This window comes from Manihot esculenta, chromosome 10 (genome assembly GCF_001659605.2).
Source record: "Manihot esculenta cultivar AM560-2 chromosome 10, M.esculenta_v8, whole genome shotgun sequence".
In the NCBI taxonomy this organism is placed as follows: Eukaryota; Viridiplantae; Streptophyta; class Magnoliopsida; order Malpighiales; family Euphorbiaceae; genus Manihot; species Manihot esculenta.
In genome coordinates, this window is record NC_035170.2 from 9,630,591 (window position 1) to 9,651,595 (window position 21,005).

The following is a 21,005-nucleotide window of genomic DNA, read 5'->3' on the forward strand; positions in this document are numbered from 1 at the left end:
GGTTTATCTATTAATCCTAGGTCTTGAGCTTTACTGACTATTTCCCTATGGGATATAGGATTTATTTCAAACTGCTCTATGTCTTCTGAATCTGGCTGACTTTGCCCAGTCCCAGAACTACTCTATTTCTTCCTCTTCTATAACACTTATCATTTTAGACTGAGGTGTATCTTGTATTATATTTTTACTAGATTCTGAAGTTTCTATTCTACTTAACTGGTCTTTTAAACTTTGTAAAAATTCATTTTTACTATTCTTTAACTCTTTCTGAGTTGAACTAGATACCTGATATGGTTTAAAAACATGTGATTTTATTTTTGGTTTTACTTCTTCTTTTTCTTCTACCTGTTTATTTTTTAAAATATTTTCCATCTTTTTTAACTGAGTTCCTATACATATTAGACTTGCATTACTAAAGTTATTTTGTTCGATTATCTTTTTATCTGTATCATTTTATTTGGCTATTTTATAGGGTGCACAAATTATTTCTTTATCTCCATGTATGATTTTACTCATTGTTTTAGGCGGGAAATCACTTTTAATTACCTCTTCATTTACTATCCATTATGGCCTTTTATCTCTTACTGTTATTGGATTAATGCTTTTTTCTTTTTTATTTATTTTAAACCAATCAAAAAATCCTATTTTTTCTCTATCCTGACTAATATAATGAAAATATTCTTCTTTTAGATTCTCAAATTTATATTTTTTAACTATCTTATTTAATTTACTTAAATTCTTAGTCTTTGTTATTTCCTTTAAAAATTTCTTTTCAATTTTCTCTTTACTAAGGACATTTAGTTCTCTGTTTATATTATTTACATTTTCTGTTATAGCTGATGCTGAGGGTGACTCATGTGATGCAGGTGCCATATTAGCTTGTTGATTTAAATAGTTTTCTACTGGATTATAAACTGCTTGAGGAACTGAAGAGCTATAATCTACTCCTTTCATTCTAAGGTTTCTTTCTGGAATATCCGAGGTTGAATATATGGGTTTTACTAAGGTCTAGATAATAGGTTTAGGTTCATCTCCTTTATACGTAGCATATATCACAGACGGTAGGTTTGAGATTCTCCCTAAATCATCTGTTACTACTGAAGATGACGATCCTGTATACCTACTACTTGCACTTCTATTAAATTTTAATGATACTTTACCATCTTCAAATTGTTCAATTCTACTTAGGTTTGTATTTGGCTTTACCTTTTCTGGTTCTGGAGGAGGAACAACTCCTTCTAATATCCATTCATCTGGCAAGGTTATATCTTTCCACTGAATTGTTTTAGGAATTACTGTTTTTGTTTTTGTTAAATCTGTCTGCAAAAATCTAGTTTCTCCGATTTTAGGTTGTAATTTATACTTAGTTCCAAAGGCTGAGTTCATGGCTTTATAATGGATTTTATATATTAATGCTATAGGGATAGAACCTTGTTTCATTTTATAATTGTGAGTTTTAACTTCTAAAACTATACTTTCTAAGATATTTAAATCATTTAATGAAATAGTCATATCTGGATATACTTCAAAAGATATAGGTCCTTCACTTAGACTTGTTTCAACAGATCCTAATAAAGAATCCTGAAAATTTAAAAATCTAGCATCTCTAACTACTGCTAATATGCTTGTATTTAATCCTTCTCTAGTTAAAGGTTTTATTCCTACTTGAATTAATCCTATATGGATATATTTATATTTTTTACTTCTATGCTGATCTAAAGTTTTAGCTGACAAGAGAGTTATTCTTTCAAAGGGTTTACTTAACTGAAAATCTCTTTCCTCAGTTTTTATTACATAATCAGTTTTAAAAACATTGAATTTTGAGATTTTATAAATTTGTTCTTTATCTACTTTAGGAATTTCCCATTCGTCTATAGCTTTTACAAAATCTTCTAGAATTAATTCTTTTTTATTTATTATTCTTTTTATTTCTGAAGACTCTGAATCATCCGATTTTACTGTACTTGCAGATCTACATAAGAAAGGATCCATTTTAAAAATTATGTTGCGGCCACTGCCTGTTATACCCTAAGATGCCTAACACAATTGGCTAACATGGGTTCAGTCGGCATACCCAAAACATACATTTTGTTGGTATCAGAGCCATGAATTTTTTGGTGTATGAGTAGATTTATACAAAGAAAAAATTACATTTTCACAAGAAGGATTACAGATATGTCATGATCTAAAATTACAAAGACTAAGAATTTAAGTAAATTAAATAAGATAGTTAAAAAATATAAATTTGAGAATTTAAAAGAAGAATATTTTCATTATATTAGTCAGGATAGAGAAAAAATAGGATTTTTTGATTGGTTTAAAATAAATAAAAAAGAAAAAAGCATTAATCCAATAACAGTAAGAGATAAAAGGCCAGAATGGATAGTAAATGAAGAGGTAATTAAAAGTGATTTCCCGCCTAAAACAATGAGTAAAATCATACATGGAGATAAAGAAATAATTTGTGCACCCTATAAAATGGCCAAAGAAAATGATACAGATAAAAAGATAATGGATTATACTTACTAATTGTCCAAATGTTAACTTACTATAAGGTATCGGGTTCCCATACTGGTTTTTTATATGATTTCTTACTTTCTCTCCTAGGAAATAAGGAAGTCCTGCTAAGAATTTCTCCTTCCAAAAATCCTGGTTTGAATCCTCCCTTAACATTAACCTAGTTAAAAATGTTATTTTATAATTCTGAAAATGACTTAATTTTTTACATTTTAAGTTACTTAATAACTCAACATTTTTATCTTTTAAATGAGATGGGTCTCCTATAAAATGTAAGAAAATAGTTAGGATCAGAGCTGATACTGCATCCTGAATGGTTTCTCCTAACTCATTTTATTTTCTATAGATAAATAAAACATTAATTATTAAATATTTTTAACATGTATATTATTAAGCACTTTTCTTTATTTTGCATTTTTATTATTGAGATATTTAAAATTTGTTGACAGCAAACTTTTATCAATTAAAGAATAAAAATAAATTGAAATCTTAAAATTAATTTTTATTTACTATCAATTTTTTAAATTAATAATAAAAAGAAATAAATATAAAATAGTAACTGAATTATTAATAGATTTATTGATTTAAAACTTTATTTAAAATAAAGTAGTTTTTTCAATAATTAATTTTCAATTTTTTAATATAAAAATGAGAGAGATGGATAAAGTAAAAGTAGTGATAGAAAATACGGGAGACAAAAACTAAAATAATAATTTCTTATTTTGGTGAATTGACAACATATTATAATTATTTATTTCAAAATAAAATTAAAATTAAATAATGGGAAATGATCCTTAAATAATTAAAATACCAAAATGTAAGGTTCCTTTTAGAGTATGAATCAAACATTGGCTTCCTGAATTTGACTATCTTCTCAATCTCTCATTTGTTTGACCAAAAAAAGAAAAAGAAAACATTCCCACCCCTCCAAGAAACAAAAAAGAATTATTGATTTATTATTTACTTTTATAAGATTTAAGAGAGGATTATTTGGTTGAAATCGAAAAAATTGACTGAATTAAATTAATTTAAAATTTTAATTTAATTTTTTATTTATTTTGATTCGTTTAGTTTTTAATTTTAAAAATTTCAATTATTTCAATTCGATTCGAGTAAGTTTTAATTAGAAAAAATAAAAAAAAATTGAATTCAACCGCTTTAGTGATAATTATATATTATTTTATATAATATAAAGAGATTATATTATATTAATATTAATATATTTTAATTAAATTTTAAAATATTAAAAATAAAGTATAAAAAATAAAAAATTTATTAAAAATTTAAATAAATTAAATCGAATCAAACTAAATTAAATTTGACCGATTTAATTTGATTTTTATTAAATTTAATTTAATTTTATACATATTAAAATTTTAATTTTTAAATTATTTAGTTCGGCGAATATTGACGCCAACTATCGTTAAATTCAACTTAGCATACATTTGCATTTTAAAATTATGAAACTGAGTTCAAATTGCATTTTAATTAATTTTAAAAAGATCTTATAATTTTCCCTTAATTTTAATTTAATTTATATTTTTCTGATCAATATGAACCAAAATACTTGTCCAGTTTCTTGGCCACCGATTGTATAGGCTGGCCTCTTGATATTTTTCCCTCCCACGCCAAAGCGCCGGAGTCACAATCACAAACCCATAAAAGATTAGAAAAGTAGAAACGCTTCTGCAGCTCTTTCATTAGGGTTATCTCATCCAACCCACTATGGAGGGAAAAGCATTCCTTCGCTCTCTTTCTTCTTCTTCTCTTATTTGCAACAGATTCTTCTTTCCTAGCAGATTTCCTTGCTCTTTCTCTACCTCATCGTCCTCTGCTCATCGCATTTCTCACCGTTCGATTACCGGTCTCGCTAGACGCTCCCTCCTTCGCAGCCACTGGAAGATTTTCCCTGTCGCTGCCTCCGCTTCTTCTTCTCTTCGCTTTAATAAACACTTTTCCTCTTTCTCCACTGCAGCTGTTGCTACACAGCCAGCTCCTTCCTCTCCAGGTTCTAGTCTCTGTTTGTTGATTGTCTTCGTTATTTACTTCTGTTGAAGGATTGCTTTTTCAAAAATCAAAGGAAATATGAATTTCTAACTACTAATTTGAAATTTGTAAAATCCGTTTTATGGTTTTCCTTCTTTTTTCGGAGGCCTTTGTGACCATATCAATTTTATTTTTTTAAAATTGTTTTGAATTAAAGAAGATACTGGAAGTGGAAAGTATCCATTTGGGAAGAAGGAAATGTAAATGGCTTCTGATGTGACTCTGTTGGTCGTTGCAGATGTTGTTAGTGTGCCAAATGAGGTTGCCGAGAAACTTGGCTTTGAGAAGGTGTCCGAAGAGTTCATTGGGGAGTGTAAATCAAAGGCTGTGCTGTTCAGACATAAGAAGACTGGCGCTGAAGTCATGTCGGTTTCCAACGATGATGAGAATAAAGTTTTTGGCATTGTTTTCCGAACTCCTCCGTAAGTATATTACTGTCTTGCAAATTCTGTGCTGGAGTATTACTCATTCTAGAAGTTGTTGTTTAGTTGAAAGTTTGAAGCAGATGGACTATATAATATTTCATTTTTAACCATAAAAGTTTCTAATGATAAGTTATAATATATAAGGAGATGGATTGCTTAGTGTTTTTGTTATATAAGAGGATTTGCAATAGGAATAAAAGAACATATGAATGTAGATTTGTTTACGAAACATCAAAATAACAACAGAAAATGAGGAAAAAAGGGAAAATACTACTGACTACACCATGGTCAAGGCAGTCCCGACTCGTTACTTCTTCTATGCTTCCAAGTTCACATTCCACATTAAAACCTTTAGGATCTTTAACTTACATGTGGAAGGTTCTAATTATTCTTCTCCAACTCCTTTTCAGGTTTTGTGAATTTTAAGTGATTCTTTATATTTTGACCTTTTTTTTTCCCTTTCCGGATTATTTTGGTTTTTCATTCAGGAGGTATGCATTATAGTCATGCTTTTCTAATAATTGTGTTAGCGTCCTTTGCATTTTTCAATTTAAAGCAACTGTCAATAACTTCTTATGTGGCAAGAGTAATAGCTATATAAGGCTGATGATTGGTATAAATAATCATTTAAAGGCTTCTGGCAGAAAGCTAGGTTTGTTTTTATTATTTCCATGAGCTAGAGTAGGTTGCTTCCTAGCTCCTTCTGAAGCAATTTTAGGGCCACAAGAAAATGCTCTGTTGGATTAACATGGAGAGTGTATTGGCCATCATTAAGCAAAATTTTCTTGAAGTTAATATAATTTGTGATGATGATCTGGTAATCTCATGCTTTCTATGGTTAGTTTCAGTAGGGTTGTTGTACCAATTTTTTCATATAGCCATTTCACATTGAAATTGCAGTCCACAGTAAAAAGCTGCGGCAAGTTGCTTGCAATATCATTGTGAACAGTACGTCCCATTTGTAAATTTGAAATGGTAAAATTGTAGAACATCGTACTCCTCCAATTGTTGAATTTGATTTAAATAATTGTTTTCAAAATTATTGTGAAAATTGCTGTTTATTTTATGTGCATGTATGTATTTGGAGTTAAAGAAATTAAGTAGTTTAATCTCATTAATCTTCTTGTTGGTTCTAATTGTGAATTGCTATAATGCAGCAAGGATTCAACTGGCATTCCTCACATATTGGAACACAGTGTATTATGTGGGTCGAGGAAATATCCTTTGAAGGAACCGTTTGTTGAGCTGTTGAAGGGCAGCTTAAATACTTTTCTGAATGCATTCACATATCCAGACAGGACTTGCTACCCAGTTGCTTCCACAAATACAAAGGTGCCAGCTTCAAGAGTTTCATGGGTTTGCTCCTTAAAATGTGGTACTTTCTTGTTGGATTCAATATGGATCTTAATGCATTGCTGTTGTTTTAAAAACAGGATTTCTACAATTTGGTTGATGTATACCTCGATGCTGTATTCTTCCCTAAATGTATGGAAGACTACCAGACATTTCAACAGGAGGGTTGGCATTTTGAGCTCAACGATCCCTCAGAGGAAATATCTTATAAAGGTTATACTGTTACCAAATATACTTGCGCGAGTTGCTTGAATTGGTCAGGATAACTTGTCTGTATTTTCTTTCCTTCTCTGAAGAGTTCTTTTTCCCCTTAATTTCAGGTGTTGTGTTTAATGAGATGAAGGGGGTTTATTCTCAGCCTGATAATATATTAGGGCGGGCTTCTCAGCAGGCAATTTTTCTTGTCTCCGATTGTTTACTTCCTTATTTTTTCCCTAATAACTTCAGTGAAATTGTTGAATTCTGTTTCTAAATATCCTACATAGTTTATGGAGCAGTGCAGTGTAGTGTGGTGGATGCACAGATATTGATGATATGGGTGCATATTGCCATAGGGTTCTGGTTCATTTCTATAATTTGCTTTTGTGATAATTATGGATTTATTCTATCACTTAACTGTTCTCCCACTTGCACTCTAGGTTTATTATGTTGTTGATACTAGTGATATATTCAATTTCATACTTGACAGAGGACTGGTATTTAGATTGGAATTTTATGTTAAGCAACTGGATTTACATTAAAAAGAAAAAATTAACCTTGAAAATGCTGAATTTGGGTGGATGGGATCTGCAATTATTTGCAGGATTTCAGATTTTGTTGTGGATAAAGTAAAAGGGGGAAAATCTAAAATTCATATATGTAGAAGTCCTTAGGCATTACAATAAAGTTCATTTTCTCAGACATGCCTAAATTTGAATCACTTTATAAAATCTGAAATATCATACTTGCTGAAATTTTGTGCAGTGACAAAACCGTTTAAAAAGCATTTTGAGTTTTAGGTATTTATGGTGCTCCAAACCTTATAATATTTGACTTCTAGAGCTAGTCTTAATTGTCCAAGTGTTTGGACTATCAGAAAAATCTAAACTAACTAAACCTATGAGGACTTGAAACGAAAGTGTGTTGAACATATATGATTCGCATGGCCCTAGTTAGAATCTGCCTATCATTAGTCATATAGGAAATGTTTTTGATGTGAAATATTTATTCTTATCTATCAGTTTAGTGGTAACTATTACATGCAATTTATTTACAGGCTCTCTTTCCAGATAATACCTATGGTGTTGATAGTGGAGGTGATCCAAAAGACATCCCCAAATTGACATTTGAGCAATTTCAGGTCTGTTGCATGCATAAAGTTGCTACACTTTTTCTAGTTTTTGGTTGTAAAAGTATTAAAACATAAATTGTTCATACTGCTTTTTCTTTTTTCTTTTTTAAATGGATTTGGGGTCTGGAAAGTGAAGAGTTATTAATTGGTAAAGTCCAAGAAGTGATATTCTGTTTTGTAGATCACCACTTAACACTTTTCATAATTTTCTTTAATTGAGGTTTTTGTAAAATTGATTGTGCAAACTATTTTATTATTCATTAATCTGTTTTAGGGAACTTGTAATTTTTTATTTGCCTTATAGAGGATCATAGTGATTTAATTTGCTATTTTATTGCATAGTGTAGACCAACGTATGGCAATTCAATTTTTTTTTCACCAATCACTAACGTGGACATTATGTATGAACTCCAAAGCTCTTGTGCCTAGCACCACTTTATCAATTATGTCAGGCACAAGATTCTCTTTTCTTTGTGAAGGAAAGGAGCATTAACCAAAGAAACCCAAAAAAAAAAAAAGCAAATTTTTAAGAAAAAGAAATATAACTATATAAGAAGAAACTGTGATTGGTATTTTTAATTTACTGAAAATTCTGAAATTGCTCATAAAGTGCATGTGCTTAAAATTGAGTTCATTTGAATAAATACACCTCCATTGGATATGAGAATCAGGGAATCCAATGTTGTTGTCAATTTTGTCCTGGCATGAGGGGACTTGATCTTATATATCAGTATGATTTGCAGCCATCAAAACCTAAAAAATCAACCCAAAAGCTTATAGGGAAGCAACAAAATTTGTTTTCTCAAGCCTCAAAACAAGTAGATTAAATGTAATTGCAATCTTTGGGAGATGCCTTCAAAATTTCATCTTGCTAACTTGCTATATGTAATCATTTAAAGCTGTTCTAAATGAGATGCTTGGTTCTATATTTCATGCTTTTATGAATTCTGATATCCAACAGCAATTTCATTAATTTGTTAATGGAACTAATTATTCCAAAACGTTATTTTACAAATGTTGATCTGCCTTAAATGAAAACCTTGTTACCAAGAATTAAATTTGTTTTACTTTTGAATCTCTGCGATAGAGGTCTGCGTTATGCTTTCTTTAATTTATGTTGTAGATTCAAAATAAACATTTTTTAGGAGAAAATATCTATGTTATGATAAGCTTTTAACGTGTGAATGATCCTGTTAATTGCTTGAGTTGAATAAGCATTTGTGGGCTAATTTTATTTGTGATCACTAAAGTTTTCACCAAGTTCTATTATGATCACTGAAGAATTTTTCATACCATTGAAATGCTTGACAGAAAACTTGTACCAGTTTCAGTTGAACCATTGCGACCTAATACAACCAGCTCTCTTGTTTGGAGATGTTGGCATTGGCATTTCTAGGCTATTTTTTTGCATGACAAGCTGCTAGAAAGGGTCTGATTGAGGAACTCACTTAACTGGAAGTACTTTCTTTTCTTTTTTAAGTGCTCTGTTTCATGTCAACCTCACCTTGAAGAAACCCAAAATCTGAATTCCCTTTGAAGATTCAGAGTTCTTCCTTCCTTAATGAATTCATCTTCCTTTCTCTCTCTTGCCTAACCCCAATTTTTTCTCTTCTCTTCTCTTTCATTGAACTCTTTTCAAAAGCATAAATTGTCGACTTTGTTTTTGCCCCTAGATGTTCTTTCCTTTGAATTCTGATTTGAAAGAAAGATCAATAGAGTTGGATGTTAATGATAGTGGTGTAAGAGACATTGAAGATGGAAAGGTGAATTTTTTGAAGTTGATTGGATAAGGGAAATGTTTTTACAGAGGTTTTCGGGAAAATAGAGTTTTGAAAGGAGGAAACAGAGCTATGGAAGTCCAGTGAGTCCATGGTGAGCAGCTATTGCTACAAAAAGAAAGTGTAGAGCTGCTATGTCATTATCTCAAAGCAGAAAACCAGTTATATAAAGTCACAATGGTTTTAATTGTGATAATTTTTTATTAAGTGATTTTAATGGCACATAAATTCTCGTGGTCATAATTTAATTTGGTGAAAAGTTCAATGATCATAAATAAAATTAATTCATATTCTTTTTTTTTTGTCAATTTGTCTATATTTTGCCAGCAAGTTAATTATAGTAAAGTAGTGAACGTCCAGTTTACTCTGTATATGCTTGTATTTTATATTTTATTTATTTGCTTCTGTTGTATTTATCTTGTGCACAAGGTTCAGTTCTTATTAACGAAAGAACAGTTTATTAAGTTGTATCCTCTTAATTATAATTAGTTTATAATTTTCACTTCTTCCCTAAACAACAATTTACAGGAATTCCATCGTAAATATTACCATCCCAGCAATGCCAGGATATGGTTTTATGGAGATGATGATCCAGTTGAGCGTTTACGCATCTTGAGTGGTACTAAAAGAACGTTTTCTTTAATGATTTGTTAATTAAGCAATGTCTGTTGTCCTTTTTTCTGTGTTCCATTTATTTATGAATGTTTTCTACATTTCTTTTGGAGAAGTATACAAATGACATCCTAAATGCCAAAAAAAAAAAAAAGAAATCAAAGCTAAAGGTTCAAAATTCTATTACTATAGAGGCTCATGAGATTCAAAATGTAAGTTATCCATTAAGAGTTATACTAAAATAAATGCATTATTGGATTTATTTTTTACTGAAAATTCCACAGCTGGTTTAGTTTAAAAAGAAAAAACCACTTGATTGTTTACCAGGATTTTAAATTTTGGTTTCAACTGTATCATGGTGTAGCTAGTGGCCCTACTGAACCTACTGCAACTGCTGCTGCAGTAAATTTATCAATGAAGTAGCAAAATGACTCGAATCAATGGTCTAGTTAGATTTAAATTGATAATGTAGCATATCAATACTTGCAACATAACCTATTACTTTAGTATCTATGTGTCTGTAAGCCTCCAAGTGAGAGAACTAAATATGAAACATTGATTTTTCATGTTATACACTAATTCTCATAATTTATACCTAAAATTAAAATAAAAATCCAAATGAATCATAATTTTATAAATCCAATAAATATTTAGCTAATCTATCAAATAATGACAATAGACAGTAGAAAAATTAAAAATTTTAGTTTACAATAGAACCTTTAATGCTTTGTGGGATGTGACAATCCCACAAGAAACTGGTAATGGGATTTTGATTTGAATAACCAACCTGCTAGCGGAAGGCTTAAGGGTTATGAGGTAAAAAAGTGAGGTGGAATGGTATTTAGAGATTACTGTTGGCATATCTGAAAGACAAGGGTTTCACAATTCTATTATGGTCGTAATGTGTTGTTACATGTACCTGAAAAGCCCTGTATTGGTGCATCTTGCCTATACTGCAGTATTTTAATTTCACCAGGGTGTAATTTATTATTCGTGGGAAAAATCGTTTAAGGCCTAAAAAAGGGAGTTGGTGCTTTATACACTTTATCTGGTTCTTTTGTATTCAAACTGATTTGGGTTACATACTCCGTTAGCAATACAAGTAATTCCTGTCTGAATTTTGTCCAAAATTGTCATTAGCTCCTAAGTGGAAACACGGACTAAGAGTTACAGGACCCATACTGTACTGAAAAGGAGTTAATGTAGCATGTACTCTGCTCCTAGAGCATCTATGATTGGCATATTCAATCCCTTTGTGGGAGTAGTCTATTTGATTTAGCAGTCATGTGCTTTTGATCTTAGAAGGTAGACTTCATGCCAATCCCAGTTCCTTCTCAATACACAATGGACCTTGTAAAACCTACTTGCTTTCCAAAAAGTTATAGTGGAATTTGAACAAAGGCCTAATAAGAATGCAATCATATCAGCAAATACCAATTAAAGTCTTTGATCTAAATTGATAAATTTAAATCATGTGGATATAATTATCCTGAAGTGTTGAATAGTGAGTTCAGGATTTTGTAAATTGGTCTTGTTCTTATATTGCAGCATCTTATAAACACACTCTCTCTTTTCAGAGTATCTGGATGTGTTTGATGCTAGTTCAGCTCCAAATGAGTCAAAGATCAAACTGCAAAAACTTTTCCCTGAGCCAGTGAGGATTGTTGAGAATTATCCAGCCAGTGAAGGAGGTGATTTGAAAAAGAAGCATATGGTATGCCTTAATTGGCTGCTTTCTGAAAAGCCCTTAGACTTGGAAACTGAGCTTGCACTTGGGTTTCTGGATCATCTTATGTTGGGAACTCCTGCTTCTCCCTTGAGGAAAATCTTGCTGGAAAGTGGTCTGGGAGATGCCATTGTTGGTGGTGGAATGGAAGATGAGCTGCTTCAGCCTCAATTTAGTATTGGGTTAAAAGGCGTTTCAGAAGAAGACATTCATAAGGTGGAAGAATTAATCATGAGTACGCTTAAGAAATTATCCGAGGAAGGATTTGAGACAGATGCTGTGGAGGCATCCATGAACACAATTGAGTTTTCTCTCAGGGAAAACAACACTGGCTCATTTCCTCGAGGCTTATCATTGATGCTTCGGTCCATTGTAAGTTATACACTTCCCCATCTTTCAAAAATATGCATGACTTTATCCCCTGATAGGTTAATGCATTCTTTAATAACTTTTTGCAGGGCAAATGGATATATGATAGGGATCCCTTCGAGCCTTTAAAATATGAGAAACCTTTGATGGCCCTCAAAGCTAGAATAGCAGAGGAAGGTTCTAAATCTGTTTTTTCTCCTCTAATTGAGAAATTCATCTTGAACAATCCTCATAGAGTAACTGTGGAAATGCGGGTAAGCAGTTTAGGCTGCAAGTTCACTATCTGTATATTAAATTTATAAGATAACAATGGGTATTTTCCTGTTTCAGCCTGATCCAGAGAAAGCTACCCGTGATGAAGCTGCCGAGAGAGAAATCTTGGAGAAATTGAAAGCTGGTATGACGGAAGAAGATCTTGCTGAGCTTGCACGTGCAACACAGGAACTAAGATTGAAGCAGGAAACTCCTGACCCACCAGAAGCTTTGAAAACAGTGCCAAGTCTGTCTCTTAACGATATTCCTAAAGAACCTATACATGTCCCTACAGAGGTTTATATGCTCAATTGGTTCTCGGTTGTCTAATAAACAACAATTTTGAGTGAAAGCTGTACTGAACATTTGTATGCTATCTCTAGGTTGGGGATATCAATGGAGTGAAAGTGTTGCAGCATGACCTCTTCACTAATGATGTCCTCTATGCTGAAGTTGTGTTTAATATGAGATCACTGAAGCAAGAACTTCTTCCTTTGATGCCTCTTTTCTGGTGAGTTATTTCCTTAAAAGATTATTAAAGATTTTGAATCTTATTTTGTTATAGATATAGCACCTGCCCTCAAGTCCTCATTTTATGAGCAGCTTAAGCTTGGTTGAGTGGTATTGTTGGCATGGTATTAGAACCTATTTGACGATTTACTTAGTAGCTCACAGTTAAAATTTGGGGCACTCTACTGTTAATTACACTAAGAACAGGTTCATGGTTTGTTTGTTCTTGTCTGTGCTTAATCCCGTTGAGCTTTTATTGAGGGGAGAGTGTTAGAGATTATATAAAAGATGAGCCTTTTAGGTTAAGTGATCCATAAGTGATTCCTTCACCTTTTTTTTTTTGGTTATTCTTGTCCCTTTTCTCTGTTGTCGATGATAATCATAAGAAGCTCATTGTTCTCATTTGTAGACAATAATCAATTAATCATAATAAGCTCCGGAAACATTCCTGTGGAACTTGTGTACGTTTCTAGTTTTTGGTTCTACCTCATATATATGGTTATTCTTACATCTGGAATGATAAAATTTGGAGTCTACATGAATCTGATAATGCACTTGATGTTTTTCAGCATAGCTCCTGGACTTGTGAATGATGCCAGTGTATTGTACAAAATCTTTCTGTACTATGTCACCCTTTAAGTATTAGGATCTTAAGGAGCCAATTTGCTGTCTGTGAATGTGGATTCACAATGAAACACTGTTGTGTTGCCCTTTAATGGTTCCAACTTATAAGCTGTTTCATTGGGTGGATAATGTCTACTACACCTACATAACACCAAATTTTTAATTTTTGATGTGATTTTGTGATCATAATGCTAAACGCTTTTGGCCAGATAAGTAACTTTGTGGCAGTGACCAACAACTCGAATTATGTTTCTTTATTACGGGATAAATGTTTAAGGATTCAGTGATTCCTAAGTTATAGGCATTGCTATTTGCCTTCTAAAACTATCCTGCAACATTTTCGCCTGCCTTGTAATGATTTCTAAAACTCCCTATGCTGAAAAATTCTTATGATCTTCTGGAAATAAAGGCTGGGCTCCAGTTTCCATATACAATTTGATGTAAAACATGGAGAAAATACGTTCCAAAGTCTCTTAATTTGCAATCTTCAAATATGCCAACCAATGGTAAAAATACCTTCAGAAGGCTTACATAGAGTCATAAAATAACTGCTATCTGAATATGAAAGTCAAATACCAAAAATACCCTGAATAATTTAAATACCCAAATAAATTATTTGCTTGATTTCTTTCTTAAATATGTATACCTAATTAGTTCATGCCCCATATCAAAATGTTGGTGTGTTGCTTACACTGATGTAATTCAAGTGAATTCATAACTCAATGGTGTGAGTTGTCGAATTATAGGTTGTTAAACACTTGTGCATCCTCGGCCAGTTTGAGATGCTCTGGTGGATATGGTTATAAACTTCCTCATGAATAATTATAACCACCCCAACTTAATTCTTACAACTGTGGTCCTGCTGTGCATCAAAATGTCTCCATCAAACTCCATTGTTACCGCCAATCGTCATATTTTTCCTCCTTTTTTCCTTTAGTAACCATGCTGCATAATTGTCTAAAGGTCCTTTGTATTCTTGCTTTCCTGTTCTGTGTTACATGTTTCTTTTTTTTTCTCCCCATGTAATTAAATGTTTCAGTGTGAATGTTAAATGGGGTTTAAAATATTGGCCTGCATCTTCCATATCAACAGATAAGTATTGGGTTTTTTGCTTGCTGAATACTAATACAGGATTCACCAGGTCAAGATGGTGAATTTTGGTATACACTGTCAGTCTGGTATAATTCAACAAAGCCAATCTGGACCAATATAATCTGATAAATAAAAATGTGTAACAGCTTAAACAGCCTGTACCTTTATTCTGGGCAAAGGAAAAGAAGGAAGGAAGGAAGAAAGATGAATTAAATAGAGAGAGGAGTCGGTATTCAGGACATTTCCTTTCATTGTTATATTTGCTTCCTCTCTCTCTCTCCCCTTCTGGGTTTTTGATTTCTAGGTTTTAGTGTATGTTTCTTTTCAAGTCTTAATATCTTTTGGGTTTTTCATTTGAAGCCTATTTAAAATGTTAAAAATATTGTTTTGTTGCTTATTTAGTTAATAAATTGGGTCACTGGGTTCTCTCTCTCCTGCTCTCCCTTTATGGTCCGATACCATGACCAAAATTGTAATATAAAGCCCTTTTTAAATGTAAAGTTGTTATTTTCAAATTTGTTTAGTGGAGTGTTTGTTCTCATATGTACACCACAATATTCTTGACAGTCAGTCACTGCTTGAGATGGGTACAAAAGATTATACCTTTGTGCAACTTAATCAGTTGATTGGGCGGAAAACTGGAGGAATATCAGTTTATCCATTCACATCATCTATTCGGGGCCAGGAAGAACCATGTAGCCATGTAATTGTCCGTGGAAAAGCAATGGCTGGGCGTGCTGAAGACTTGTTTAACCTGGTACTTTTAGCAGTTGTATTAGTTATCCGCCATTGTGTCATTGTGAATGCCGCTTTGTGTGCTTATGGCATGAATGAGTCTAAAATATTTAGGATTGCATTTATGAGTTTGTCAATTCAGTAGTGCCATTGTTCTGTCTCTTTCACTATAGGGCTTTTCAATGATGTTCTTGTTGACATAAAATAGTTTGTCATGAATGTATTCTAAACCGATATGTTTTTGATGTAGTTTATAGGAATTCTGCTTTGAGAAATTGAGATGTAAAGAATCCAGGAACTGTAGGAATTGTGCAAACTAGAAAATATTATTGCATGTTCAAATTATTGGTTTATCTTGTGCTTTCTGCAGCTTTCAGCTTCTTTTCATTGAGAGTTCTATGATCAAGAGTGTTGTATTTACTTAGGATCAAGTTCAAACCACATTCTCTCTTATTCTACATGATATAGTAATACAACAATTTTATGCTTTTTAACATGCTGTGAATGTGATGCTTCCCTGTGCTATTTTTTTATGTTGATTTTAAATTTCTAATTACTTATGGAAGTGATAGACTGGGGTACTGAGGGTTGATTTATACTCTATTGCAGGTTAATTGTGTACTTCAAGAAGTACAATTTACAGACCAACAGCGTTTTAAGCAGTTTGTATCCCAAAGTAAAGCAAGAATGGAGGTATCTCTTGATTTTGTCATGTATTTTCTTTCAAGAACTTAATGGACTGCATCTTTTTTCTAAGAACTTATTTTCAATGTTCCTGTCTGATCTTCAGAACCGATTGCGAGGCAGTGGTCATGGAATTGCAGCTGCAAGGATGGATGCAAAATTAAATGTTGCAGGGTGGATTTCTGAGCAAATGGGTGGCATAAGGTTGGAATGCTTTCTCTTTGGCTTCATCTTATTCCCAGTTTCATTTTTCCATAATTTATTATACTCTTTCCACTCAAAGAATCTGGGATTTCAATATATGTGGTAACTTAGCAGTGGATCACACTTTTGTTGCAATCAAGTTTATGACCATGTCTAATGGCTTTTCATGTAATAATAATAAAAAAGGATCGGCTTATTATATTTTTTTGCTGTAGTGAAGATCTAATGATATACCATACTGATAATTTGAATGCCTGGTATACCTATAGCTACCTTGAGTTTTTACAAGGCTTGGAGGAGAGAGTTGATCAAGATTGGTCTGGAGTTTCTTCATCTCTTGAGGAAATTCGGGCATCCTTGTTATCAAGGAATGGCTGTTTGATAAACTTGACTGCTGATGGGAAAAACCTTGAAAACACAGAAAAGTTTGTTGGCAAGTTTCTTGACTTGCTTCCTAGTAACTCTGTTGCTGAAACTGCCACTTGGAATGCTCGAATTTCACCTGAAAATGAAGCTATTGTGATACCTACCCAGGTTTTATTTGGTTTTGTTTATTTATTGTTTAATGTTTGGTATTCATTATCTGTCTTCTTTAAAGTAACCTAATTTGTTTTCACCTTCTACAGGTTAACTATGTTGGCAAAGCTGCTAACATCTATGACACTGGCTATCAGCTTAGTGGGAGCGCTTATGTTATTTCAAAGCACATTAGTAATACATGGTTGTGGGACCGCGTGCGTGTAAGTGGTGGAGCATATGGAGGGTTTTGCGATTTTGATACTCACTCAGGTGCAGTAATGTGCTATAATGCTGGGCGTAGACTTCCGCTTGCCATTTTTATCTAATTGATGAATTTTGTTTGTGTTTTCCTTCACAGGTGTATTCTCCTTCTTATCCTATCGGGACCCTAACTTGCTGAAGACACTCAATGTCTATGATGGAACTGGTGATTTTCTGCGCGAGTTAGAAATGGACGATGATACTCTTACTAAAGCAATTATTGGGACCATTGGAGATGTGGATGCTTATCAACTGCCAGATGCTAAGGGTTATAGTAGGTATGTTGACAATTGTTTTGGTTCCTTGTCTTTGCCTCACTGTTTTGATATCATTGAACTTTCATTATTGAAATGGGAAGGTAAGTGGCATTCTGAACTTATCGCCCTACTCTACATTTGTGGCTCTTTTTCTTTTTGTCCAATAACTGGTCTACACACCCAGTTGCAAACAGTGTTTTGTGCCTTGGAACTAGCAAGGAAACCAAATTTGTTTCTTTCTTTCTCCTCTTATGTTCTCTTCCATATTTTCTTCTTGGTTTCAGAGTCTCTTTTCCATATACATATGTTTAATTCATAGTTGCAGTTGCATAAGAAACGAGGTTTGTGTGCAACTATTCAAATTTCTTTTGAAAAAATTGTGAAATCATTAAATTATTTAGTTGAGATTCATTGAATTATCCCTATAACTAATGAATATATATACATCAAATAAAGACATCGAATCCATTTAGCGAAATAATATGGGCTAGAATTTTTAGGAACTGTGCTCTCTCTGCTTTTATCCCCTTGTTTATGCAATAATGACGAGTGCTGATTGGTTGTATTTATTGCTTTTTCAGTTTGTTACGGTATTTGATGGGCATCACTGAAGAAGAAAGAAAAATGAGAAGGGAAGAGATATTATCAACCAGGTAAACAGGTTTTTTATTATCTATTTTGCTCTAGTTCAATTTCTGCAATAAGAGGACAGAAAACTTCCATTATATATATATAAAAAAAGATGTTGCTTTTTTTTTTTTGGGTTTGGGGGGGGGGGGTAAGGAATGAGGATGGTGGGGCCTGTGAGAGGATTTTGCAGTGGGATTGGGGCTGGCTCATAATTGATTTGGATGGTAGTTGTGACAAGAAGCTTAAAGTATTCAGGTTCTGCATACCCCTCATACCTTCAATATTGTGCAAGACTCCACCGGGGTAATAGATATGTTGGGTTAGATAAGAAACTACATTAAGCTCTTTATTAAAATAGAGTAAATTGATATATATGCATAGTTCTATGTTAAGCTCTTTTACATCAATAATATATATATATATATATATATATAATGCTTATTAAAAATTGTGGATATGTTTAGTTTGCATTTCTAAATCATTCAATTAAATTGTTGCTATATTTTGTGAAATCAATCTATTTTAGCCATTTTGTTGAAAAATCATAGGTCAACTTGTTTTACCTTCAAACATTTATATTGTTTAGTTAGTATAATTTTGACTATATATATTATTTAGTCTTTGTAATTTTTAATACACATACTACTTAGACTCTCAAATTAATGTTAGAACAAATTGACTAACGTGTCATTGATGAAAGACTAGATAACTTGATTTTACAAAATATAAAGACATTTAAATTTAGTGATTTAAAAATAGGGACTAAGTAGTTAATTTGTTAAATTCAGAGAGCTAATAGTAATTATTTACCCTATTCAAAATGAGGATTAGATGGACAACAGAATAGAGGTTGCTCGTTGCCACCATATACAACTTGAATGATATTTTATATTTTGAAGAATGCATTTAAGCGCCTTTTTGCAAGCTCTTTTATCTCCCTCACCTTTTCTCTGCAGTTTGAAGGACTTCAAGGAATTTGCTGATGCCATTGATGCAGTTAAGAATAAAGGGGTTGTGGTCGCTGTAGCCTCTTCGGAGGATGTTGAGGCTGCAAACAATGAGCGCTCTAACTTTTTCCAAGTGAAGAAAGCCCTTTAGAGCCCCAAAGGTTACATTTTCTTTGCATAATTATTGTACTGTACTATTCTATACCAAATGAAATGCTCAAAATTAATTTACCAATTTTTTCATAGTTTTGAACAAATTAACAGAAGAGAAGAAAATAGAGTTAAGCCTACCACAGGGATGCTTAAGAGTTTATTTGCATCTCCACTGTAATTTATGAACTCCTTGACCATGAGCTTAAGGCAAGGGACTGTTGCTTGTGCTTCTTTTATCTTCGCTCTTCTTTTAGTAATAAGAAATTATCCCAAAGGCTTTTGCTGTTCAAATTGCAACATGTTCTCTGCTTCCATGCGTAATTAACACTCGGGAATCCTGTTTTCTTGATGCATGCATTTAATGACATTGGATGTAAGGTTAAAGCTTGAATTGAGATATTTGGTTGATTAGATGGCGAGAACATCAACTCTCTGGTTTCAAACTGATTCTTACTTCGTCACGAGGATTCAGAGTTAAATTTTCTTTCCTCATTCAGTGGAGAGCTAAAATAGCATGTGAAATCAAGTTGCATCTTTTTACATATATAAAGACATGAAAAAAAGGGGAGAAAAAAAAAAAGAAGAAAAAGGGTAAATCCACGTGATATGGTTGATAAATTTTTATTTTCAAAGATAAAAGATTAATTTGTTAAGAGAGTCAAAGTCCAAGATTACAAACACATCCAAATGAAGGATAGACACATCCAAAAACAAATAAAAAAGCTCAAAGGCTAGCAAGTCCAGCCTGCACAACATAAAGAAACCTCTAGAAACCCTAGCAAGCAAGAATCGGGTAGGACTCGATTCAATAACAAACAATCTGAGGAGTTGTAAAAGTGTCGCTGGATCCAAATCTCGCTGGAGAAGAAAAATGTTGTCGATGCTCATGCAACAACCAAATGAAGGCGTTTATCTTAACATCTAACACTAAGAAAGCAAACCTAGGGGGAGGCAGGGAACGTTCAAAGTACATGTCGACAGATTTGAGGCATAAAAAATAAGGGCGACGACAGATTTAAGCTATAAAAAATGAAGGCAGCTATTAAAAACGAAGGCATCGAGTAGAGTCCTTCAATATTTCATTGGGCTTTGAGGGACTGGGTGGATATCGAAGAACCATTGAAAACATCCTCAAGAATACATGATTAGAAAAAGAACTCTTCGATCTAAATGTGACAACAAAGGCATGAAGAACACCAAAGTCCTATCCTGACTTCAAAGCTATAGAAGGATTGCCTCAGCATGTATCGGTGAGGTTTATGTAAGATGTTGGAGCTCTTATTATCTGCATGCAGAGCAATCTCTCATAAGAGATGATCAAAACAAAAAAATAAAAATAAAAGTGGATCTAAAAGAACCCTCCAAGATGACCACCGATCTACAAAAATGAAATAAAAGGAAAACTAAAGACAAAAAGAAAAGAAAACCACCGGGAGATGGGAGAATCGAAATCCACTCTCTGGGTAGGAGGAGGGAAAGTTATCTTCTGCCCAAACGAGACAAAAAGAGATTGGTCAATGACAGCAAAAAGAGAAACTTTCTTTAAAAAAATAATGGCAAAAAAAAAAAAAGAAGAGTTACAATAATAAGAGTATATGTGTGCATAAATGGTTGATAAGGTTGTAATTTCTTGTCAAAGCATGTTTATTTTTGCCTACGTATAATCTAGTTTATTTTCTTTTTTTTTTTTCAAATTAGTTTAGAACTTTTAATAATTTAATGTTATTTTTTTAACAAATTTAATATTAAAATTTAGAATTCAACTTTTTAGGTTGACTAAAGAAATTAAAAAATTAAAAATTAAAAGGGATCGAGGATTCTTTTCTTCTGCTAATCGAAAATTTTGAATTAATCTAAAAATTAAAAATTGACCAAGCTAAATAATTACCTGGATAAGCCTTATGTTGAATATTGAAGTACTCAACTATCCCTCGCTCATTTGTGATCCTTTCATTAATAATTTTCACTTTAAAAAAATCAC

General features: G+C 32.6%; 1 protein-coding gene and 1 long non-coding RNA gene across 2 annotated transcripts; one reads left to right on the top strand and one right to left on the bottom strand.

Annotated features, from left to right (window-relative positions):
• Nucleotides 1-4,148: 4,148 nt before the first annotated feature.
• Nucleotides 4,149-19,315, top strand: LOC110623964 (presequence protease 1, chloroplastic/mitochondrial). Its single transcript, XM_021769004.2, has 19 exons — nucleotides 4,149-4,525; nucleotides 4,802-4,985; nucleotides 6,146-6,320; nucleotides 6,422-6,554; nucleotides 6,662-6,732; nucleotides 7,597-7,680; nucleotides 9,978-10,068; nucleotides 11,639-12,159; nucleotides 12,246-12,410; nucleotides 12,487-12,705; nucleotides 12,792-12,919; nucleotides 15,202-15,391; nucleotides 15,979-16,062; nucleotides 16,160-16,257; nucleotides 16,527-16,791; nucleotides 16,884-17,046; nucleotides 17,135-17,315; nucleotides 17,876-17,947; nucleotides 18,881-19,315. The coding sequence occupies exons 1-19, from the start codon at nucleotides 4,243-4,245 to the stop codon at nucleotides 19,020-19,022; spliced, it is 3,249 nt and encodes a 1,082-aa protein (XP_021624696.1). The 5' UTR covers nucleotides 4,149-4,242; the 3' UTR covers nucleotides 19,023-19,315.
• A 314-nt stretch (nucleotides 19,316-19,629) lies between these two features.
• Nucleotides 19,630-20,555, bottom strand: LOC110623965. Its single transcript, XR_002489367.2, has 2 exons — nucleotides 20,455-20,555; nucleotides 19,630-20,309 (listed from the first exon to the last, which is right to left on the bottom strand). It is a non-coding gene; the product is annotated as an uncharacterized LOC110623965 (long non-coding RNA).
• Between the last annotated feature and the right edge of the window lie 450 nt (nucleotides 20,556-21,005).

What these genes read in the sequence shown, in the direction of transcription:
- LOC110623964 (XM_021769004.2), top strand. Translation starts at nt 4,243, where the DNA reads ATGGAGGGAAAAGCATTCCTTCGCTCTCTTTCTTCTTCTTCTCTTATT. An exon ending in TTGCTTCCACAAATACAAAG is followed by an intron (nt 6,321 to 6,421) that starts GTGCCAGCTTCA and finishes TTTTAAAAACAG; the next exon opens with GATTTCTACAATTTGGTTGA. An exon ending in AAAGTAAAGCAAGAATGGAG is followed by an intron (nt 16,063 to 16,159) that starts GTATCTCTTGAT and finishes TCTGATCTTCAG; the next exon opens with AACCGATTGCGAGGCAGTGG.